At 47.3% G+C, this 25044-nt stretch overlaps 1 protein-coding gene across 1 annotated transcript; it reads left to right on the top strand.

The window, feature by feature from the left end:
• The first annotated feature begins 5180 nt into the window (after positions 1-5180).
• Positions 5181-22560, top strand: POF1B (POF1B actin binding protein). The gene is made up of 15 exons (XM_050310326.1): positions 5181-5513; positions 11300-11338; positions 11734-11835; positions 12893-13093; positions 14317-14447; positions 15452-15479; positions 16317-16391; positions 18348-18440; positions 19094-19207; positions 19349-19501; positions 19585-19695; positions 20145-20273; positions 20552-20625; positions 20957-21071; positions 22060-22560. The coding sequence occupies exons 1-15, from the start codon at positions 5181-5183 to the stop codon at positions 22063-22065; spliced, it is 1704 nt and encodes a 567-aa protein (XP_050166283.1). The 3' UTR covers positions 22066-22560.
• Positions 22561-25044: the final 2484 nt, after the last annotated feature.

Below are 25044 nucleotides of genomic sequence, written 5' to 3'. Positions count from 1 at the left end.
TGCAGGCCCTGTCCTTTATCAGTTTGCTTGGAGCATCCCTGAACTAGAAATTAGAACTGACAGCATAATAGAGACACCACTGCTGGCTGCTCAGAGGGCTTCTGCAGTGTCATGAAGAAAGTGTAGCATCATCTTTTTATTTTGTACTAAGCTTTATCAATGGGTAAAATCTCGTGTTTATCACACAGTGTTATCTTCCTGAGGTTCTGGGTTTTTCCCTGGTCAATATTTGGTAAATGATAACTGCCAGTGTTTTATTAAACTGAGGCTTTCACTCCTTAGGATGCTGAATAAGGTCTTTAATGGGTGGCAGAAAAGTTGCTCAGCGAGGTGTTTTTTCTGTTTGATCACCAATGTCCTGTGTAGGATCAATTATTTGAAACCAAGTAAACTGACTGGTTAAATAACCTCAATAATTCAAACAGGTAAATGGTTAGGAAAAAGGAGTGACTTCTGCTTCGGGGTAAGGACAGCAGGGTATTGTTTCACTTCACAGAATGATGTTCCACCTTTTGAGCAGCTGAAGATCCTGACAGCCCTCACACAGTGTCCTTATGAAACAAAGTCATTTTATTCCATCTTGGCACTCCAGGTACTGTTGTTATAATATAATACAAAGATTATTTTGCCTCTCTGCTGGTACAGGAAAAGTAGAAAGCGTGTATGTGCATGTTCCTTGACAATTTTAGATTATAATAATCCTAACTATTAATCAAGAGATACAATTTTTACGTCTAGATTTTTTTGTACTTTCCAGTGATTTCTCTTTCTTTTTGAAGTGTATAAACTTCAACTGATATCACAATTTATTACAAGGAATATATTAATTGGATAAGAGAGTTCTCCTTCAGACTTTATGATCTGATAATGAGTTAATGCCATCAAGGTAAATAATAGTCTTTAAGCCTAATAGTATTTAAGCCTAAACTCTGTTCAACCCTTATTTTCTTACCACTGAATGTATAAAGAGAATTAAAATTCTGAAATCACAAAAGAAACACTTCAGATCCAATCCTGCTAGCTGTACTGGGAGATATCTTGTTAAAATACATTACTAAATAAAATCTAAAATGATAGAGTAGATAAAAAGTCATTGTGGGGGAGTACACAGTGATGCTTGTGTGGAATATGGGAAATGATGAGCTCTGAGCAGCCTCTTGCTGCTCCAGTGCAGGACAGATAATTCCAGGGAAAAATCAGTTTAGGGACAGTCAAAAAAAAAAAAAAAAAAAAAAAGCAGCAAACCAAGCATTAGAAGCTGTTAAGAAAATAATAGAGAACAAAAAAAGTAAACATAATTGAACCATTGTGTAAATCCGTGATTTTTCAACACCTGGAATACTGTTCAAGGAACAGTATTAGAACAGGAAAAGGGTCATGAAAAAGACATTAATCACCCATTATATGGAATAACATATCTGTGTAGATGATTGAATAGGGCTGTTCTTTTCTAGACTGGAAAAGAGAGGATTTAATGGAGAAATTATGAAGTTGTCTAGAAGAACTGAACTAGGAGCCAGGATCAAGAGGAGGTTCTTCAGTGGCAGATCTGCTGGAATTCCAGAGGACTGTGTGGGTGCCAGGGGTTTACATGAATACAAGGACTGTACTGAGCAAGGCCATATATGTGAGACCAGAGGTTACTGGTGAGAAAAAGAACATATTGTCCTTATGGAATACCCAGAGCTGAAAATAATTAATGAGTGGGAAAGTACTGAGAGAGAAGTGTTACAGTGACTCTTCCTCTTTGGACACTTTTTGGAATACACTGGTGGTTCTTTAGCACCTGCTACTGCTTGAGGTCTAGTTGGTGTCTTGATCTGAACTGGTAGAGTTGTTCTTTTGTTTTTAATTAAAATATAAATAGCCAAGTACTGCTGTCCTAAAACAATTCAAGGTATTCCCATTATGTGCCTTTAAATTTTTTTCTTGTGGGAAATACAGTATGCTGTCATTGCAGAGGCATGAACCAGAAGGGCGAAGGATGAGGCAGTATGAAAAACAACTTGTGATCCTTTCTCTCAGCATTCCCTACCCTGAAACTGCCGTGGAAATGTGGCAGATGGGGCTCCAGGTGCCACAGAGCCAACACTCCAACGCTAGCTGGGTTTTCCCCAGCCAGACCTTTGCTCTGTACCCTTCTGGTGTTTCCCCTTCCCCACTCACCTCCTGCTGGCTCCTCTAAATCCCCTCCACCCCGGGATGGACCCCAGGAAGCACAATCTGCTTATCCAAGCAGCTCCAAAGGAGGCAAGGTCAGGAAGCCTGACCTGCAGAAGGGGGGATGTAGCCATCACCAAGTCATTTTTGCTGTGAACACACAACTTCTGACTGAAGAGAGCTCGGCTTTTTAAAAGCCAGTGATGTGCTTGTGATAAGAACAGCGAGTTCTAGACACCTGCTCTCATGTCTGGAAATGCCTTGCATCGTCCCTACAGGCACTGGATGGTGCTCAGCTTTAGCTGGTCCCGGAGCAGAGCCCTGGAGCCAGGCTGTCCCAGCCATCTGCAAGGAGGAGAGAGGCATTTTCCTGCTTTGATTGCCCCTCTGCCAGGTGTTGTCCCACTATCAGCACAGCCCGATCCAGGCAGTCCAGGGTTAAGAGGTTAACAGGGACACAGTGGGTGCACTGGGCTATCTGGATCAGTGACAGGCACCTTCCACCAAACCTCAGGTGCACTGATGGCTCTGCCTTCAAGGGGAGGATCACAAAAACAAAGCCTCTGCTCACCAGCTGGTTCTGACTTCACTTCCATCTCTCAAGCCTTCCTTTCAGCTGAAAGCAGATTTTTATCTCTGCCTCATCAAGCTGCTTAAGGGCTGCAGCTGCCTGCCAGGCTTCTTAACCCTCCCTGCCTCATCCTTCAGACAGCTTCTCACCCCCACGTGACAAATAACTTAAATAATGAAAGTGTAAATGTTGTAAATATTGTTTCTTGTAGTGGTCTTCCCAGGTGAGTACTTCCCTCTCCTATTTTATACCCAAACACAATTTTGTTCCTCCCAGCCCCAGCTGCCACAGCCAGAACTCCTCCAGAACAGGCCACAGTGCAGTACCACCCCAGGTTTGGATGTCACTTTGGTCACATTAAAATTCAAAAGCTTTGTTTGAGGCCCTTTTCATTACCTGGTAGGGACGTTCCTTGCTTTTGTGATTTATGACTCCAATAATCCTCCACATCTACAAAGCCTTCCAGAAGTTGTTCCGTATTTCCATTACAATGGGATGACTTGGGGCTTGCTTTGTGCTGACCCTTGTAGAAATGTCTTTATTAAGCAGGGCAATATGCTGCACACAGGTAACATTCCTGAGCTGGCAAACCCACAGTGTTCCCACATTTTATATTACAGTGCCTTTCTTTCCCCTGAGGAGCATTCCTGCAGTTTCTGTAGTTTCCTACTGAAGGATAGAATGGTTTCTTATGGTCTATGTAAACTAGAGACTGGGCTGTTGTAACCATATTTTATTCCTTCAAAGAAATGGCCTTCTTTTAAAATTGTTTTGTGAAAAACCGTCAACAGCTTTTCCAAGCTGGTGAACCAAAAATAGGGGTTTAAGAGAAGGTTTTCTTTGCATGTAGTTCCTTTGAAATCAGTGGGATAGAATTTACCTCAAATGCTTTTTATACACACTCCTATGTAAAGTAGGATGTCTGTTTGGGTTTAATGCCTGAAGGAAGAGGAGAACTCTGTATATATGTGATGAGTATGTCTCCGGATTTCACACTTCCTTAAAATATTGAATTGTTGTAGGCCCTCACCCTAAAATGCACGCTTCCCACAGCCCATTGAACAGATCTGGTGAGCACTTCCTAATTTCAGAGGCAGAGCTTCAGTGACTGGCCAGTGTTGCTCTATCACCTCAAAGGAGTTTTGCCCTAAGACGGTCCTATAGAAACTCCTTTTTGTTTCTGTGTGACTGTACTGTGTGACCTTACAGCACACTAAGCATGTAGGGGAAACAAACTGACAAAATTAAGAATCTCCAAGTTTATTATTAAGGATAATATTTATTACACAAGATTGTACTTGTATGTTATTGCTACATTACCTTGCAGAACAAAGTTATGTTCTCAGTTAGGGCTTGCCTCTGACGCTGCCAAAGGAACCCAAACCAAAATATGCTGGATTGAGAAACTGAGTTCACAATCTTGTCTGCACAGTGAGATTTTGAATTAGTAACCAAAGCCATCCTTTCTAGATAAGTGCCATGTTGTATTGATCTGTGATGATGAGGGACTTCTGACAAGGGCCTGCAGTGACAGGACAGGGGGAATTGCTTCCCACTGCCAGAGGGCAGGGTTAGATGGATATTGGGAAGAAATTCCTCCCTGTGAGGGTGGTGAGGCTCTGGCACAGGTTGCCCAGAGAAGCTGTGGCTGTGGCTTCCAGGGATCTGGAAGTGTCCAAGGCCACGTTGGACAGGGCTTGCAGAAACCTGGGACAGTGGAAGGTGTCCCTGCCCATGGCAGGTGGAACAGGCCGTAAGGTGCCTCCCAACCCAGCCCATTCTGTGATTCTGTGAGCAGTACCGTTCCCAAAGGTGGCCTGTGCTCTCCATGCAGGTGCAGGGATTCATTTAGAGAACATTCTCCTTTCCCAGGCAGAGTTTGCTGCATGAGGGTCAAGGCAGTGGCTCCTGCAGATGTGAAGGGCTCTGTGGGGAAGTTCATCACCTCCTGTTAACTGAGTAGCAGACAACTAAGGATTTACACTAACCCCACACACGCTGTAAACAGATAATAACAAAGGGCTTCACTGAACGCAGTGGTGCTTTATTTTATTAATTTTTGCATTACAGGTGCTGTACCAGAAGCTCGGGACCGTGGCCGGTACCGGGGGAGGTGGGGGGGGCAGGTAACTGTGCTGCAGCCCCAGCCCGGGACCCACAGCGGCCCCGCTCCGGCGCCGTGTGCCATGTCCCATATCCTGTATGCCATGTCCCATATCCCGTGTGCCATGTCCCATATCCCGTGTGCCGTGTCCCATATCCCGTGTGCCATGTCCCATATCCCGTGTCCCACATCCCGTGTCCCACATCCCGTGTGCCATGTCCCGTGTCCCGCCCGCGGAGGGGGAGCGGCCGGCGCTCCCCGCCCCAGGTGCGTCCCGCCCAAGGCGCGGCTCTGCAGGTACTAATCCCGTCCTGCCGCCCCGCCGCAGTCGCCGCCGCCGCCGGGATGTTCGCGGGGCAGCAGCAGCCGCAGCCGCCCGCGCTGCCCCCGCACCTCCCGCAGCCGCACCAGCAGCAGCAGCAGCACTACTACCGGCGGCAGCAGCACTACAGCACCCTGCCCGCCCGCCGGGCCTGCCCGGAGCCGCCGCCCTGCCCCGAGCCCCCGCCGTGCCCGGAGCCGCCGCGGCCGCTGCCCTGCCTGGACCAGCCCCCGGACGGCGCCGTGCTGTACGACCGGGTGCGCACCTACGGCCCGGGCTGCCGCCGGCTCAGCGCCTCCTGCTCCTCCCGGGCCGCCTCGCCGCTGGACTGCGGCCACGGCTGCGACCCGCCGCAGGTACGGGCACCACCCGGCTCCCGCCCCGCCAGGGCGCTGCTCCCGCGCTCGGCTCGCCGCCCGCCGGGCTCGGCTCCGCCCGCCGGGCTGGCTCCCGCCCGCCGGCTCGGCTCCCGCCCCCGCCGGGCACTGCTCCCGCACCCCGGGCACTGCTCCCGCCCGCCGGGCACTGCTCCGCCCCCGGGCACTCCCGCCCGCCGGCTCCGCCGGGCTCGGCTCCCGCCCCCCGGGCTCGGCTCCCGCACCCCCGGGCACTGCTCCCGCACCCCCGGGCACTGCTCCCGCACCCCCGGGCACTGCTCCCGCCCCGCCGGGCAGCTCGCCGCGTCCCGCACGCTCCCGCCGGGCATGCCCGCACCCCGGGCTGCTGCCCCGCTCCGCCCTGCACGGCACTGCTCCGCCCGGGCTCGGCTCCCGCCAGCCCGCCGGGCACTGCTCCGCACCCCGGGCACTGCTCCCGCCCCGCCGGGCACGGCTCCCGCACCGCCCGCCGGGCACGGCTCCCGCACCCCGGGCACGGCTCCCGCACCCGCCGGGCACGGCTCCCGCCCCGCCGGGCTCGGCTCCCGCACCCCCGGGCTCGGCTCCCGCACCCCCGGGCTCGGCTCCCGCACCGCCAGACCTGCTCCCTGCCTGGCCTCGGGTGCTGCTCCCGGGCACGCCCGGGATGAGCCGTTCCCCGGCTGCGGGTCGGGGCTGCGGGCCGGGCCGGACTCCCCGCGGGGGTGGTCTGGTTCCAGCCCCTCATAGCCTCGTGGGTTTTCCCCTGGAAAATCCTCTTTTTCCAGGCGGCTGCCCGCCGTCCCCAGACCCGCCGGGCTGTCCCGGTGCAGAGCCCCCCTCGCCGATGGGCGATACCCCGTGCCCGCCCCACTCCCCAGCTCCGTCGCCCCTTTTGCCCCAGGACACCGTTTTTGCCCGTTTTTCCCGTGGAACAGCAGCAATCCCGGCGGAACCGCGGCGGGCGCTGCTCCCTTCCCACGCCGGGATGTCCCCAGCGCTGCTCTGCTGAGTCGGTGCTGCCCGTGTAAATACAGCATAAACCTGAGTGCTTGGTGGTGCTCTCTGAATCGGTGATGCTTATGAGGTGCGCACCGAGGTGTTGGAGCTCAGGTTGAAAAGCCCTCACCATGCAGTTCAGCAGGTTTGCGCTGTGTGTGTGTTTCAGGACGTGGCTTGAAGGTATCGATGGAATTTAATGAAATTTTAACACATACAGTTGGTGTCTGGAAACTAGAAGCCAATAGTTTAAGAACAGATTTGACTATGAAAACAGAAAAGGAGAGCAGACTTTATTCTCAAACCACTTTTTCCTCGTACATCAGTCTGTCATTAACATCGGTAGGATTGCTCTGCTATACTCTTTTGGCAGCGCACAGTTGCTTCAAGATGAACTCCTACTGACTTTTTTTTGTGTGTGGTAACTGTCAAAAAGAATTGAGGTTAAGACCGATACAAGGTCTGATTTCCTTTCAAAGCAATGTTTGCCCAATTTCAGGTTGCCTTCCTCTCTAGGATGGCTCAAGGACAAGAGGAAACAGCCTCAGGTTGTGTCAGGGAAGATTTAGGTTGGATATTAGGAAAACTTTCTTCATGGAAAGGATGGTCAAACATCAGAACAGGCTGCTTAGTGAAGTGGTGGAGTCACCATCCCTGGAAGTGTTTTAAAAAACATGTTGAGGACGTGGTTAGTGGTGGCCTTGGCAGTGCTGTGGGAATGGCTGGACTCGATGATCTTAGTGGATTTTCCAACCTGAATGAGTTTGTAATATTTTTATCTGACTTGGTTATGGCAGAGCCATTCCCGCTGTTTCCGAGCTGTTAATCCCTCTTTTGCAAGATGTAGGACGGCAGGAGTGTAAACACTGGTGTCTCACCTCCCAGATAAGTGATCTGCTCACCTGGGCTGGATGATAGTCTGAATTGCAGTCAATTAATTAAATATTCATTGGAGTAAACACTGCAGTCCCAGGCTTCCTCTGCCTAGATAAGTCGAGCAGTGATTACAGACTCAAATGCTGTCGCTGCCCTATGAAGGATGTTTAATTTTCAACATCTTTTAGTCACTGAATCCATTAAGTCCTGCTGATGAAAACTAATTTCTTGCTGAAGTGTTTTGCTGGACGAGACTTTAAAGACAAGAGGGTGTAGTTCAGTGAGGCTCTGTGTGGGTTGCAGTTTCAGCGGTGGAGAGGGAAGGTGCCTCGATACCGATTATTAGGAAGTTAATAAAGAAGAAAACAGTAATAGGGAAGTAACACACTTGGTGCTGAATGGGAGTTGGCAGGGAGAAGCCCTGGGAGGGGTGTAGGACATTCCCAAGAGCTGGTTCAGTTGCACTTTGAGCTGATTGAGAAGTAAATAATGGAACAATACCAAACTCACATCCGTGTTTCAATGGAACACGAGCGTTTTTGGGCAGTGACATCCCAGAGCTGTACTTGAAGCTCTGTACTGCTGGAAAAGCAAAGGGCTCTTGGAGCAGTATTTAATTTGCTCTTGCAGACCTTGTGGGGATTAATGATAAATATCTGCATCCTTGCTGATATGGCCCTGGTGTTTAGTCACATGGTTGGTGTGTGCTCCTGTGTTCATGTATGGTTTTAGGGAGAATGAGAGGGAGGGAGAATTTGAATTTGAAAATTGTTGTGTGCACAGAATACAAGTGTGGGCATTTTTTGGGGTTCAGGATTCAGTTGGGGTTTTTTTGTTTGTTTGTTTTTTTGTTTTGTTTTTGCTTTTTTGGTGTAACTCTGTAGAGGCCAAATGCTGCTCCCAGCCACCGCAGGCTTCATCTGGTCTGATTCACAGCAAATTTTGCTCTGCTTGATCTAAGTGAAGAATGTTTAGAGTGATTTCCAGTATGGCTTATATGTATGAACCCCTTCACCATGGTCATGAAAAGGCACATGCCAGTTGTTTGCTGTCAGTGCAGAGGGCAAAACCCTGACAGGCTTTGTAGGGGTTGTCTGGTTGTGTGAGAAATTTTGTCTTTCCACATCTGGGCTCAGCTCTGTGACGTGCAAAGCGCTCTCGTGAGAGTGGTGTAACATTAACCAGCTTTAAGGGTTGGTCTGTGTCGTAACAGCCCTCAAACACAGCCTGCCATTTCCCCATTTCACCTACCAAATGGAACTCATAAATCCTGATGAGATGACTGGATTGCTTGTACTTAGCAAGGCAATGTGTTATGGATAAAGGGTTTTGACAGAGGTGGAATTCTGACCTTCATCGCTGGGTTGGCTGGAGTGAAGGTAGAGCTGTTGAAATAAAAGTGAATTTACTGATTGCTTCTGCATAACATCGCACAAACTAAGTGGATGAATCTATCAAATGCTTCTCTTAAAATTTAAAAATCTGAAAGACCAGCAAAAATATTTATGGAAGTGTTAATGTTACCTTTTGAAATTATCCTTAGAAACCCGATGGCAGGGGGTTGGAAGTGGATGATCTTTAAGGTCCCTTCCAACCGAAACCATTCTGTCATTCCATAAAATAGACCCAGATTGATTGGTCAGGCTGTTAAAAATTCCAAACCCAGTCATGCCACTGACACACAACAGCACTGAGCTCTCCCCTTTGCAGTGCCACCTTGCCCTTCCTTCTCCCATGTAGAAAATACTGCACCCCCAAAGCATTGCTGGAAATGGGAGAGTAGCCAGAGCTGTGGCCCTTGGGAATGATGGAAAATGAAGTAGTCTGAGGTCCCCTCCCATGGTCCTGCCGAGGGAGCAGCTCCAGAGGCCTCGGAGCTGGCTGTGCAGATTGAAGAGCCACGTGTGGGGCAGTCCAGGCTGGCACAGACACAGGGTCCCCTCCCAGCCTGTGCCAGCCCAGCCTGCTCGGCTGGAATGGGAGGAAGGGCAGGCAAATCCGTGTTTGTAAAGCAGCCAGGGAAGTGTATCTGCATCAAAGTTCTCTGGAAATGAAAGAGTTTGGGTATCTCAAAAATAAGCATAATTTTATCCAAGCAAAACATTCTTAGGTTCTGTATGTTATTGCACATAGGATTAGGGCCTTGTGAATATTGTAAAGGCCTATTTAAACTTAAAATTCTCCAGTCTTCTCTGTTCTGGATGTGTTCCTCTGGGAGCACACAGGTAACGAGGTAAAATAACTTCCTTGGTATCCTCTCTAAACCAGCGAGAGTTACGTATCCCACGGCCCTGTGGCAGCGTGGTTTACTCCAGACAGGTTTGTCCAACTTCTCAGTGAATTCAAAAAGTGGTTTTTGTGTCACACACAATGGTTACCTGGTTCCCATGTGCCGTTCTGTCAGCGCTGAGTGGAACAGTCCCTGCCCTCCCACGGCTCTCGTGTGTCGCGGCTCCGAGTGCTCCGGGATGGACGGAGCCAGTGACAGGCACTGGGATCTGGGCCGTGCCTGCTCTGAAACTGGGCTGGAGGAAGGACCAGTGGGCGTTCATTTGTTGGGTATTTTACTTTTCAGTTCAAGTCCTGCAGGTGTCAGTGGTGCAGGACTGGGCTGTAAGTTCTAGAGCTCTGTGTTGTGTCCCTTCCATGCCAGACCTCCCTCTGGACAGTGTGGGAGGAGCACTGAGCAGCTTTCTAAGTTTCTGCAGCAGTTACTATTTTTAATTTTGTTCTAGTTTTTTAATTTTGAAATGTCTTAATCACTGCGATATTGCTGCTAAAACAGTTTCTTTTCTACTTCGGCTTCTCTTTCCTGGTGCTGTTATGATTCACTTTTGGGAGGTTTGGAAAACTGCTCCAGGCTTCCTAAACTTATGCAACAGTTGACAGGAAAGCTGACCTACTTCAGAGCTGCTCTCACCTAGTTGACAATGTCTCCAAGACTGAACTGCAGCCACATAAACTTCCCCACAGGTTTGGGGAAGAAGTGATTTATTATGAAAATTGGAGGTTTGTGCTGTGAGGAAGAATAATCAGGATGCTGTAAACTAACAAGTTGCCAAATCCTTAGATTGGATTAAGTGGGAATTTTGCTTGCTTTGCTACAGTATTGGTTGTGGAGACTTGAAGCACTGTGTGCAATTTGTTAAAACTGGTGGTGGCTGTCAGCATGGGGGATAATGTCTGCAATTGCTTCTGGACAGTGCTGGGGAAAAAATATGTTTGGAAAAATGCACAAAGCTGCTGCCACCTATGGATTTCTGGAATTTAAAAAGGCACTTCTCATTTTTTCCCTCAGGAACGTGCAGATGTTCCATGTGGTTACCATTTCCATAGCTGGCAATTGTGAAGTTGTGCCCTCTGGATGTGACCCAGTGGGGTTGGTGGGCAGCATCTCTGCCCCTCCAGTTCTGAATTTAGGGAAATTACAAATTTTCTTTGTGAAATGTTTTCAGTAAAAAGTGTTGAAGACGCACCTCCATTTACATCAGCTGACCTTGGTATGTAAAATGAAAAATCAAAAGTGAAGGAGGGTGTCTGTGGAACAGGGAGATGGAATCCATGGAGACCTCATCCAGTTTTGATTTGTAGCCTGTTCTGCTGCACTTAGAGAAAATAAGGACTAATTCCATCATACCTGCAAGGGTGTGATTGGGAAAACCCAAACTAATAAAAAGGAGAATGATGGAATGTGTGGTGCTGTGCTGTGTACGGGCTAATTCCTTTGGGGTGGGAAGGCTCTGGATTTAAAACATCTCCAGGCTGATTGTGGCCCATGGATCCCAATATATTTACAGCCAATGACTGAATCCAGACACTTTGGGAATCCATGTGATCCTGAGATCTGTCAGGAATGTTTCAGAGGTGGAAGTGCGGGAATACTGAACCTTTGCTTATTTTCCTCCTTGCAGGGCACTATTCGAAGGATCATTATCGAGAATCCTGATCAGGTAGGGAAGTGTTCAGTGCTGGAGTTCCCTCAGTTACCCTCATTCCATAAAGTCCTCTAGGGATGAGAAATACTTTGGGATCACACAGCTCACACCTCTGATGGTGAGAGATGGCATTAGTAGGGGTTGAAAATACTGCAGAATGGCCAGTCGGGCTGCCACCCTCAGCAGTGAAGTTTTATTAAGATTAATTACTAACTGTTCCACTGTATTTATTTCACGTGGTCTCCATGGAAATGGCCATGCACTCAAATGGACACATCCTAAAGGAATGTCTCACAGTGCATGTATCTTCAAATCACAAAAACCCCTTGTAGTTTTTAGTCAGAATGACACTAATCCTGAATTTGCTGTTTGACAACATTGATGGATGTGTTTATTTCCATGCTTTCCAGGAGCCATTATCCCCATTTCTCAGAGCGGGGAGTTTCGGTCCTGGAAATAATGTCATCTATGAAAAGACAATAAGAAAATATGAGCTATTAAATCCCCTCCAAGTAAGTTGGGTGTTTATATTATCTATTATTGATATTTCTAGATTGGTTGGGTTCTGGTTTTTTGTTTGGTTTGGTTGGGAATAGCTGCCAACCTGAGAATTACCTTGCTGTGATATAGGCCACAGTCTCACAGTAAATGAACCAATATTTAAGGAGAGCAGAAACTGGAATGTTTGCTTTATATTTCCTAACAATTTATTCTTTCAGAATAACAAACTGCCATTGTATCTCTAATACTATCAGCTCAGCATCTGAATATTGACTGAGAATTGTTTTCTTGCAGTAGCTCCACAACAGAACAACAAAGATAATTGTTTACAAAAAATACATTAATAAGGTGCATTTTTTTCTCAGTCTTAAAAAAATGTATTTGGCAGAACTGTCTGAAATTTCCTCTTAGAATTGTTGTTTTGTCAATTGCAAAATAGTACTCCTTTTTTTATTGCTCTGAAACATTTCCCAAGGAAAATAATTGAAATTAAGGGTATTTCAGAATGGTTTATCTGGCTTTTTTTTACTTTGTTATTTAAAACTGAAGTTTTCATGCCACTCTGGATTTTAATAGGTGAATTAGGTGTAATACCCATTCTCTGAAGTGGAAAAGGTGGGGGGGAGGTAATTATAAATTATAGCTTTTTAATTTCCACAGCTGGTGTGTAAAGAAAATCATAAAAAAATTGTGGAGTCATATTTTTTACTTCTGGGTTGTTTGTTTTTTTTTTTTACCTGGGGTATATCTAGATTTAAGTCAAATCAGGAGTGTAGTTTTGAAGAAAATTTCCACGTGCAGTGGAACACACCATGGGAAAGGTGTCTTTTCTGTGCTTCTCACTTGCACCCTCTAAAACGTGAGGGGCTGGTGAATTCCAACCCTGAAGTGTGAAAGTGTGAGGCAAACTCAGGAAAAAAAAAAAAAAGGCAGTTTTATTGGGATTATTAAAATACCTGAACCCGCCATCAGCCTTGCCGGTCCCAAACCCATTTCATTCCCTTCGGTGTGAGCTCCCGGCTCACTGGGACGTGTCCAGCGGCTGAAAACACCCCTCTCTGTCGGCAGGAGAAGCAGTACCAGGTGTCCCAGCTGTGCCAGCAGGCAGAGCAGTGCCAGCCCTGCCCGGAGCCCGCCCCGGTGACCCAGCAGTGCCAGCACACGCAGACCAGCAGCCCCAGTGACGCGTTCCCGGCGTTCCCGGTGCCGGGCGGCGATGACTGCCGGGCACACCCCGTCAGGAGGGTCCCGCTGCACTCCTGCGAGCAGGTGAGGGCCACGGGCTGGGGGTGCTGCTGTTGGGTTGGTTTGTGTGCACAGGACACAGTCTGGGGGGTGAGCGGGTTTGTGTGTCTGTGATCTGCGGTTTTGGTTCACACTCTTGGTGTGTGGTGCTGAAACAGCAGAGTCTGGGCTGCGCTGCAGGTAACTTCGTGTGCTGATTGCAGACTGGCCTGGGGCTGTCCAAGGCTTTCTCCTGTGCTGTTAGTGGGGGGGGAAAAAGGTTGGTTTAGGTGTTGCATCCTATTTCTCGTTTGCACAGACCTGTGCTCAGGTGTTCTGAGCATCATTCTGAGGTCCTTTAACTGTGTGAAGTCTTGCTGATTTGTTTGGTTTTGTTTTTCTTTATCTGGGAGCATTACCATTGACTGAGTCAGGTTTCTGCTGTCAGTCTGTACAACAAAGACTTGAGGGATGCACAACTTCTGCCCCTAGTTTTGGAGAAAAGACATGTTGTTCTATAACCTTGACGAGCATCAGTTCAGGATTTCTTTCCTCCTACAGTGATCAACAAGGGCTTTAAAATGTATTTCCATTTGATGCAGAGGTTTTTGACACAGATCCACTGGAAACACTAAATGAGCTTTCTGTTGTACCTGTACCCTGTTAGTGGAGCTGGGGAGGGAGTGCAGAGTCCCTACTGAGCACCCAGTCAGTGTTTGGGTGACAAGACAAACATCCTGGGGACCTTGGTGTCAGACCTGTGAAGGACCTTCATTGCCAGGCACTCCCATAGACCAGCTCGGGCACACTTGGCTTGTGCTGCCTCTGGAATTCTTTCATTGTTCACACAGGAAAACATTTGGACTGTGCAGTGCAAACCCCACTGCTGCCCTAGGAGATCCTGCACCCACCTGGTCCCATCTGGGTGCTGCCCACGGGTGTTTTATCCACCTCAGCTGTGACAGCAGGTGTCTGACAAGATTTCCTAGTTCCCAACACTTCCCATTTTAGCATCCTGACGTTTATATTGCTGTGGAAAAGAGTACTTTGCCTACTCCTTGTTGTAAAGGGATCATTCATTTCTGTACAGTTTACTGAGAACCAGGAGACACAAAAGACTCGCTACCAAGGAAGAGCACAGTGTAAACAAATTGCAGATTAGTAGGAGCAGAGAAGCCCAAATCCATCACACCTGTAGCATTCTCATGTTCAGCTTTCATCCCAAAGGAGGGAGCTCCCTTCTGACGGCCCTGCCTGTGTCCTGCCAGGTGAACTGCTCCCAGCAAAGCCCGGAGCAGCTGGACTGTCGCTACTTCGGGGAGCTCCTGGCTGAGCTGCACCGCAAGGGCAACGACCTGTACAGCTGTTTGCTGCAGCACGTGGAGAAGATTGGAGGCAGGTACTGCCACTGGATCTGTGCTGCCATTCCCATATCCCATTAATCTGTGCACTGCACAGCTGAGAGGACGGTGTTGGTTGAGAGATGTACTTTTTTTTTTCTTTCCTGACGACTGGAACTGACTGGGTGTTTTACATGCTCATAATGTGCAGAGTAACTGAGGATACAAAAATGCTGCAAGCCAAGAAAATTTATTGAATTTGATGCTTTTTCAAATTCATTAAGGAATATGTATCCTGTGCCTGTTTGCACATCAAGCAAACAAGTACTTACAGCACACTCTGACTTTTATATTTAATGACATGATTCTACTGCTGTGTTCTGAAAAAACGACCCAAACATCCAAACTTCCTCTGTCCTGTTGTGCTGTTGGGTCATGGATTAAAAGACAGCCACCATGAGGTATAAAGCTCGGTCTCTACATGCAAATTAACACCAAGCATGTTTTCTGCAGAGCTCTGCAGACTGTCTGTGGGAAGAAATGCAGAGTCACAGCAATCAGTGCTCTGGGGCTGCACAGCCTTCCCACCCTTCCCTCTTCCCCCTCACTCCCAGTCTTAGTGCTTCCCAAAGCCACTGAAATAAGGAAAGTGGTCCCTGTAGCAGGGAAAAGGGGAACTTAACCATCACAGAAACCCTGACACTGCCAAGTAAACACTTTTGGCATGTCAGTGGATTGCAGCAGAGTTGTGGGCGCACCATTACCCAGGCAATTAATGTAATTGGGTTAACTGCCCATAATTGAGGTAACTGCCCAAAGAAATGGGCATAGTCAGCCTGTGTCAGCTGTGCTGCTCTTGGTACTCCAGGCTCCTCAGGAATTTCACCATGGAGTGGTGTTCAACAGGTCACATTGCCTGGCACCTCCGAGGGAAGGAAACGGCTCTTCAGCTGATCGAGGCCCTGCCCTGCTCAGTGTTTCATAGACAGTCATTCAGTGTTGGATGTGGGTGTGGATTCTTAAAGTTCTTGTTAATGGATCCTTTGGATTTTGTGTTTTACAGGAACCACGACATCGAGTTCACGTCTCAGGTGAGCACAGGCTGATGTCAGTGCTGGTACCAGTGGTGGGGGGGCTGCAAGGGAATTAAGCTCAAGCCACTTCCCATAAAGCAGGCTGGTCTATGTTAGTGAGTGATTCCTGCTTGGCATTAACATTCAGAGCCTGACACTTACTGCCAGGCAGGTATTTGCAAATGTGATAATGCTGAAAGAAAACTTCAGTAATTTGCATTATTCCAGTACAAGAGTCAAATTTTGGAAGTCTTCCCTGCAGTGTCAGTAATGGTTTTAGTGGAAAACAACTTGCATAGGTATCTGTATTTCACAGTGTGCTTTTGAAAAGGATCCTTCACTCTCTTGCCAGTACAGCTGTGCTGAGCAGCACGAGCTGCACCTTTAAAGGCACTGTGTGTGTGGCAGAAATACTTGTCCAGGGTTCAGCTGCAGGAAGCAAATGCCACTGAACAGCTGGCACAACCTGCTGCTGGTCACCTCGTGGTCAGTGACAGTCTGTTCACTGCTCAGAAACACGAGATTTGCCCCCACCATAAAGTGCTGGGAGATGCTGTAGCATCAGCTGTTTTCCCTTGGGAGAGGATTGGTTTGAATACTGCTTTTAAAATCAATGAGAAACTTGAGGATTTGAATATATGCTTCATGTACCACTTCATCTCACTTTGTATCTGCCCCACATGTAAAAGACTGGAGATTTTTTGGATATTCTTTAATCCATTCTCATTCTTATTTGCCTCATTCTAAACATGTTTTTCATAATAGAGCTGTGTAATTAATGAAGAAACCACATTACTATCTACCAGGCAAAATTCCTAATCAAGATGTCTCCCCTTTCCTCCCTTCTTTGCTCAGTCTGAAGATATTGAAGAATTAATTCCCAAAGGACTGTCTGAGGCAACAAAGCAGCAGATTCGTTATCTCCTCCAGGTATGAGAGTGTGGAAGCCAAGAGGAACTTCAGACAGCACTTGGCTTACTCACAGCAGGGCCTTTGTACAAAACATACCTCAGAGTCCACTCTGTATTCCCCTCATTCCATTTTTCTGGTGTGCAGGGATGGGATGGTACAGGTAAGGGAAGTGTGGCAGCTGCACCCACAGTCCACATTTTTTAAACTGAGCTTTTATTGAGCTTTCCTGCAGTTTCACTGGAAACTGTCTTGGCTTTTGATCACTGACAGCAGAACTGAGACCTTTCATCTTTCTGTGTTGTGTATTAATACTTTGCTTTAAAAGCCAAAACCAAATAGCAGGTGCTCAAAACACATGGCAGAAAGTATTGCAGTGCTGGGAAACAACGAAATGCCAGCCAGGAGCAGAGCCTGCATCCCAACTGCTCACAGCCCGACCCCATGGCTGGGGAGGGACCTAAAGAACCAGATCAGGAGGACAAAATCCTTTATAAATGGAACTGCAGCAGGAACAGGGCTGGTTGTTCCCCAGTGCCACAAGCACAGCTCAGCACTTACTGCTGCATTTGCCAGGCAGGAATGTTGGGGCAGGATCCAGAACAACCTGCACTGCTCTGCAGGTGTGTCCTGAGCCAGGCTCCCTGAGGTGGGGGTAGGGTGATCCTACCTGGGAGCTGCACCTTGGAATTGCTTCCTGTTAGAAAAATATCCATTGAAATGAAGTTGTGAACAAGCAGCCTGGCCTGAGCTCAGAGCTGTCCTGCTTTAAGCAGGAGGCTGCCACAAGATGAGCTCCCAAGTCCCTTCCAACTTCTCTTAGAAGGGAGATGGACATTGACACCCAAGTCACTGCTGAGTGGGGTTTTACTAAAGTTTTTATAGTCTAAATTCAACCATTTTGACTTAATTCCTTCTTTTAAACTGCTCTATAGTGTATTTCACGGTAAACCCAACAAAACCAGGAGTCAAAACTGAAATTCCACTTTAATTAAAAAACAAAGAGGTGAGTGACACCAGAAATGTGATTTTTTGAAGCCTCAGTCACACAATGGCACCAGTGGGGATAAAAAAATCACACAAGGGCCAGTCCCCACATGGATGGAACTGCAGCACATCCTGCAGTTGGGATGAGCAGCAAATCAAGGGAACAGACAGGAAGGGTCACTTTTGTCCAGACAGTAAAGAACAGCTTTTGCACAGAATATTCAGCCCTTCCAAGGGAGTCACAATTTAAGGATTTACTTGGGTGTCCTTTCAAAGTCTGTATTTCTTCTTTCAAATACCAGAAACGTATCATGAAATGCAACAACTTGTGTTTTCACCTGAATCAACAGACAGCTGTTACAGGCATTAAAATTAACATTCCAAAGGAGAACAGTGCTTGGCTGTGATGCACTCCTGCCTTTGTCTTTCATCCAGGTGACTCCTTTCATCTTTGGGAGCCTTCTCCTTTTAAAGGGAGGAGTTGGTTGTATGAACTTTTTTAATTTAAATTTTTGAAAATGTTAATTAAATTCCCTCACCCTTGAGCCCAAAGCTTTGCAGATCTCAAACATGACTCATTCCATGGCTTCTCAGGCAGGGCAGTCATTTTTTTTAAATCAGTGTAAGCACAAAGCTTTGAATGCTCAATAATTGTGCAATATTAGCACGTTCATTTTTCCCTTTATTGGTATACAAAGGCAGTTCCTTGCCCTCTTATTCCTTCCATTTTAGAATGTTGCCCTGTGTTGCAAGGCAGCAATTTAAAACTGGCACTTGCAGAACAAAGTGCATGAAAATATTTCTTGTAGAAACTGTGGGCACTTCAAAGGATGTGCAGTAGTTTAAAACTTATTTTCAGCTGTACAGCAGTTTCTGTTCTACCTCTTGTCAAGCATATTGTAAACAGAGCTAATGAATCCTAATTATCCATTTCATTTTGTAAACAGGGCTAATTAATCCCAATTATCCATTTCATTCTTTCCCTCCTAGATGAGAGCGACGTCGGATAAATCCCTGAGACTCGTGCTTTCCACTTTCAAGAATCTCCGTGAGGAGCTGTGCCATTTGCAGGATGACCTGGGGGTGAGCGGGTTCCTCCCTTCCCAGGGCTCATCCACCTGTTTTCCCTGGCAGCAGGAGTGCAATCTGACATTCCAGTGCTGGATCCAGGTTGGGGCTGCTCTGTTCACGCAGCAGAGGAGTTTGGACGGTGCTGGTGGCTTTGGCAGCTCCAGAGGTTCTGTGGGTACAGCATCCCGGTTTGGAAGCCGGAGCTCTGTGGCTGTGGATACAGACAGCTGTTAGGGAAGCAGGAACGTTTCCCACACCAGCACAAGTGCTTGGTACCCCTGGGAATGTCACAGGATTCTCCTGTAAAATGCAAAGTTTTAGGGAGAAGGTGTTTTAACTGTCATCTTTAACAGAGAACAAGGAGGTCTTAGGTTTAGGTTGGTTGTTTTTTTTTTTTTTTTGGGGGGGGTGGGCTTTGTTTTGGGGTTTCTGTTTTGGGTTGTTTGTTGGAGTTTTTGCTTGTTTGTTTTTGTTGGCTTCTGTTTAAATTCATTCTGGGGCAGACTGGAAGAGCAGTGTCCAGGATCCCACAAAGCCACAGACACTCCAGTGTGTGACTATTTTCTCAGTTCTAGAACATCACGAGTGACTCAGTGTGTTGCACTTCATGGGAAGAGTTGACTGAAAAACTGCAGCTGTTGACTGTGAACACTTTTGTCCCACAGAAGCTGGAAACAGACAATGTCTTGCTGAAGAAGGATTTGGCTTTTAAGGATTCTCAAGTGAAAGAATATGAGACTATGTTGGCTTCTCTGAGGGAGAACAATCGTCAGCAGCAGGTAAATCTAAATGTAATTCAGATTTCAGTGTATTCCAGTCAGCAATTTGCTGACTTTTGGGTATTCCCTGCTGTCTGGTGTGTGTGTGGTGCTGCTACTCCCTTGTGGAACTCGTGCCCTCATTCCCTGTGTGTTTTCCAGCAAGGGCTGAGGGACAGCACTGCCAGGTGCCGCTCTCTGGAGGAGCAGCTCCTGTCCCTGCGGCTCAGCGAGGGCGAGAAGGACTGTCAGCTGAAGGAGCTGGAGTATGGCAAGAGGGCCCTGGAGCAGGAGATCCAGAGCCTCAAGCTGCAGGTAACACTCACCTGCTCCGGGGGCAGCAGCTGGTACTCACAGATAGATTAAAGTATGACAATAAAAATGCTTATTTCCTGCAGAGCTGCTCCAGCCCCACACTGCAGACCACCACGGATGAGCTCTCCAGCCGATACGTGGAGATGATCAATAACCTGAGGGAGGACAAGGACCGGGAGATCCGCAGTCTCAGGGTGAGTGGTTCCACCTGGCACCTGTGTGGGAGCAGGGAAAGAGCTGCTCTTGTCCTTAACAACAGGAATGGGCATTGGTTCTGCAGTTCCTTGATTCATAGACACTAATGATGGCTCAGAAACCCTTATATAGGACATAAAACCTTGATTGAAAAAACCCCAACATTTGTTAGATGTAGAAATTAGGGGTCAGTTCAATTAGCAGGGTTTCCTAAGGGGTTATCTTGTGTGTCCTGATAAGGTAAGAAATTAGTCAAAAGACTGAGTTATTAAACTACTGAACTAATACTGGGTTGAATTCAGTCCAGTCAGCACTTTCTGAATTTACTGTGCAGCTCAGCTTTCTGAGTTGGAAATCAGTGGGTCTTACTGTTCATGGTGGTAATGAAAAAAATACACCCTTCCTGCCCGGAGCACACACCCCTGACTGCTCCTGCCCTGTTCTGCAGTCCCAGTTATGCCAGTTCCAGCAGGACATCTCCAGGAGGGAAGGGAGCAACAGTGACTTGCAAATGAGGCTGCACGAACTGACATCGATGCTGGAGGACAAAGAGGCTTTTATTAAACAACAGCAAGAGGTAAAATAATACAAGTTGTTTCTCTTTTAAGAATTTGTATATTAAAATCTCCAAGTCCTGTGTAGGTGGAAGCTCACTGGGAAGTCACTTGTCCTCTCCTGGCTCAGGAATTGGGGTTGGGATTTGTTCTAACTGAATCCTCTGCCAGCCTTCTGGAAGGACAGACTTCTCAGACTGTTCTCTGGGAGGAATTTCTGCAAATATTTTGTAGTGACTTTGTTGAACTGATACTTCAGAAAACATTATTTCCTGTGAATGTTTTCTGTTGGTTTTCTCAGGAGCTCTTCAGACTGAAGCAGGAGAAGTTATCGGGCAGTCAGTCCCCTGGAGTGACAGCCATCATCACTAAAAAGTAACGTGCTTATTCACCTTCCTTAAAAACATCCTTTGGCTTTTCCTTTGTTTCCCCTCTGCTAACCAAGCTGTTCCTGCAAATGTCTTCATCCTGCCTGTTCAACCTAAAGGGGTAAAAGACAAGAGAGGTTTTCCTGTACAGGGAGGGTTCAGCATAAAGCACTGGGAGAGAGGTCTGGTGTGTCAGGGTGACACTGAGGTGTCTCTGCTGGCTTTGAGCAGGTTTTTGGGGATTAAGTAGTGGCAGGGCTGTGGGGCAAGGTCAGAGTTAGGGATTTGGACACAGGTCTGCAGCTCTCACTCTACAAGTTGGCAATTCTCTTTTACAGGTACAGGAATCAGTATCCTATTCTGGGCCTCCTGTCTGATGACTACAAGGTCACATCACCTGTCAATAAATCCCAAACTATTGTCATTGAGAGGACGGGGGAGATATGGAAACATGTAAGTTTACCTGGAGATGGACTATTCCCTCCCTGCAATCCCCAAGTGTTCAGTTTAACTCCAAACTGGCAGCTGAGAGAGGCTGTCACGTTAACTTAACTCTGCAAAAAGCAAAGTGACTGATTACAGTCAAGGAACTGTCCTGGCTCTTGCAAGCTGCAGTAATTGGTGGGTGGGGTACAAATAAAACCTTTTGTTGTTTTCTCTGGCATGTAATTACCTTGAACAAAAGCAGCAGCGTTGCTCTAACACCAGTCCCGAGGGTGTTGCTGTACTGGGCAGGGGGGAGGGACTGTGTCCCTGCTGTGCTCTCAGGTGAGGAGGGTTTTGGGTGGGCAGTGCTCTTTTGAATCAGCAGCATTAATGACTCCAAGCTATTACTAAAATATACCAAACACCCCATCCCTGAAACTCACCTTGAGCCAGGGCAGTGGCTAACCCAGGAATGCAGAAGAGTGGTGACAGTTGAAGCAGTGATTCAGAGTGCAAATAGAAAACAGGGCTGCAGAAGCTATTTCTGTTACAGGGCACGGGCTCGTGGTGCTGAGTCTGGTTACACCAGGCTGGTGTAAAGTCCAAGGCTGGAGAAATATCAAGGTGCTGGTCCCCAACCAGGTGTTCTGGTGCCTGCAGGTGGAATGACACAGCAGCACAGGGACACAGGGTGGTTTTGGGGGGATACAACCAAGAGACAGTTGAAGGGTAACACACCTGGTGTATGTTACCTGCAGGAGGATGAAGTAAGTAAAAGGCAGAGGTCACTGGCAAACAGCAGAGTTTTATTACTGATGCCTAGAACTCACTCAGTTGCATTGCAACCTGCACTGTCAAGCAATTGAAAAATAAAGAGTTTGGTACAAAGGAAGGGCTCACTGGTTCCCACAGACACTCAGGCTGCTGGAGAAAACGAGTAAGATGCTTCATAGTAGGTAGTTTTGTTTTAAAACAGAAATAAGTTTGTTTCTAACAAGCTGCTTGTTTCTTTCAGGAATGAAAGAAACCTCTGGGCCGTCAGAGCTGTTTGAAGGAGTTCACAGCCACTACAGCTGCTTTACTTTCTGCTACTCTGCACCCAGAAAAGGTTCAGTCTGAGAGTGAGGAGGGCTGGGAACACATTGAGGACTCACTTTTCCCTCAGAAGAGCAGGATGCCATCCCTCTGTGGACTTCAGCTTTTCTTGACTAACTCTTGTTCTTCAGCCAGTCCTGAAGTGATCTAAGAGACAAAAGGAACACACCTGAAACCTTTTCCTCTTCGTCCTGGTACCCATGTTCCTCTGTCCTGTCTCCTCATGCTCAGAGTGGGAATGGCACCCATGTCAGTCCCACACAGCATGGGGCTGCTTCCAGTGCAGTCTCAGGCTGCCCTCTGGAGATGATACAAACCCCAGAAACCACCTTCACAGGGAACTTCAAAAATACCTCACTGAAAACTGCTTACCTTCACCTGCCTCTGTGTGGGAAGCTCAGACACAAAGGACAATCACTTAACTTACACCAGCCACACAACTCCTCAAGCCCAGCTTCTGACCTGGGTTACCAGCTGTAAGTATTTATTTGCTGTGCTTGAAATCTTCAAGAACTTGGTATATTTTTATATAGAAGAACGTTGTATGAAAATAGCTCATGGACTAAATTTCCTTATCAGAACAACCTGCCTTTTACAATTTCTGCTCCTTCCAGGACCACAGAAATTCTTTCAAAATAATTTGGTATTCATGAGTAAGTTGTTGTCTGAGCAATACAGCACACAAGAGAATCACAGGGCAAAGCTTAAACCAAAGGTGCTCTTTCTAGTGGGGTTCTTGCTTTGCTTTACTTCTGCAGCCATGTATTTCTGTTCACAAACACTATATAGCACAGGCAATGCTGTACCTGTAACCATGAAATAAACCCAAGTGTAACTTTCTGAATCATGTCTGTCTGTCCTGGAAACAGCTGGAGGGGGGAGTGAGGTGGTGCTGAATTCTTCCACCTGAATCTTGACAAGTGAAGGACCAGTGCTGGGTCCCTTTCCTGGCCCCTGATCCCAGGCCTCCCCAGAGGTGATGCTGGATGTCCAGCTGAGCTCGTGCTCTTCAGAACTTGGAGAAAGAGCCACAAGGAGAACCTGCCCCTGATGCTGCTCTTTGAGTGTGCCCAGGCTGAGATGGGCCAGGAATTTCAGGAAATAAGTAAGAGTTTGCACCAGCAACTGTCAACCACTTCAGCCTTACTCTACAGAAAGAGGGTTTAATTAGTTAAATCCCATCCTTGGAATGAGGATGGCCATGCCCATCTGAAATCAATTATTATTCTAAAACAACCCCCCATTTCTGTATGAGAGGTGGGGTACATCTATAGAGCTAAGAGTAGTGACACAGAACACAGAACACACTGTCTTCTATCCCAATAAATAATCTTAGGCTGTCCTTAAATGACTTTCCACCTTTGGTGATCTACAAAACAGAACAAAAAAAGGCTTAAAAGCGGTAGAAGGTCATGTGTGTTTAAAGCCATCACTTACCTGTGCCTGACTGTGCAGGTGTCCCAGCACCATGGGTGTCTCGCAGCCCTGGAGAGGCTACAAAGAGCAGAAATGTGAGTTACTGATGGGCACAGTTACTGTGTGCTGGTGTCAGCCGTGCCAGGGCTGTGCAGATCTACTGACCATGCCCTCAGTGACACCAAGCCCGTGTTTCCTGTCCCTGGCACAGCACAACACGCTCAGGGAACGCCCTGACACAGGCTCTGAACAGGAGCTCCTGGGTGTGGTGGGACAGTTCCCTGACAAAGGCCACCATTAGCTAATGATCTGTTTTGCATATGCAGCTGGCAGGATGGCAAATCCCAGTGAAAACACCATGCCTGTTCCCCACACTGGAACAGAGAGGAACGTGCAGCCTGTTTAAAACCAGCCCAGGTTTGCTGCTCAGGACAGGTGGCTGTACTGGAGGTGCAGCAGGCTCAGCTCCTCGAAGGTTTGGGGTGTATTTGAAGATTGTGCACTGTAAATGTAACAGAGCACAGGTTGTAACTACACACTGTACCCACAGACAGAGCAACAGAGAGTTGTTAAAAAGCTAAATTAGACTAGCAGGTAAAGCATATGGCCGTTCATTTATGGGCTGGGCTTTGGTTTCAAACCAGATTTATTTAAAAAGCAAATTTAGTATTTTTCATTATAAAGTACCTGTTACTTGCTGTGGTCTCAGCTGTCGCCCCTCTTCTGTTGCACTGGACCTGATTTACCTAAAAGTGCTTTCTGCTGGAGTTTACAGAAACACATTTTTCTCATTTACTCAGCTCTGTAAATGCTAGTTGTAAACACTTCGCTTGAGATAATTTCGCACCTCAATATCAGAGAGGTCCACCAAGATTTCTACATTTTTTCAGGAACAAATTAGAAAAATCAGACAGCATTTACTTCATATATTTACAACAATAGACATTCTGCCCTATTTGACTCTCTTTATCAACAGTGGTATTAGATAACCTCTCACTGCCTGAACAGTCTGAGTTTGCACTGAAGACCAGGAGAAAACTGTCTTCTGGTTTTTATGACTGACCTTTCTTTAATAGGGAAGTTTCTCTCCCTCAGCTGTGAAATAAAAGCCAAAGAGAGCCCCAGTTCAGAAGTTCCTGACAGCTCTGGAGTCACACAGACCACACCCAGATAACTCACCTTCACCTCCAGAGTGTTGTGCTGCTCTTCTGCCCTCTTTTCTCTCTATTTTAGTTAATTGTGGGCATTTGAAACCTGAAGAAAGAGAAACACAGATGATCAAGACATAAGTCATTTTTTTAACTGCACCTGTCAGTCCGTCACTCCAATAAAACTGCACCAAACAACTCTGCCATTCCAGAGCAACCCTTGCAGAGTTTGTGAACTGCCCTTGCTCAAGCCCCATTTGTCCACTGTCCATCACATCCAGCATGGCAGGAGCAGAGGAGGGACACAAACAACAGCTGAGCTTCCTGCACGCGCTCCCAGC

Source organism: Myiozetetes cayanensis, unplaced genomic scaffold (assembly GCF_022539395.1).
Source record: "Myiozetetes cayanensis isolate MyiCay16 unplaced genomic scaffold, myiCay2020 scf15, whole genome shotgun sequence".
Taxonomy (NCBI): domain Eukaryota; kingdom Metazoa; phylum Chordata; class Aves; order Passeriformes; family Tyrannidae; genus Myiozetetes; species Myiozetetes cayanensis.
Note: the sequence above shows the minus strand (reverse complement) of the source record. Positions and strands in the feature narration are given on the sequence as shown.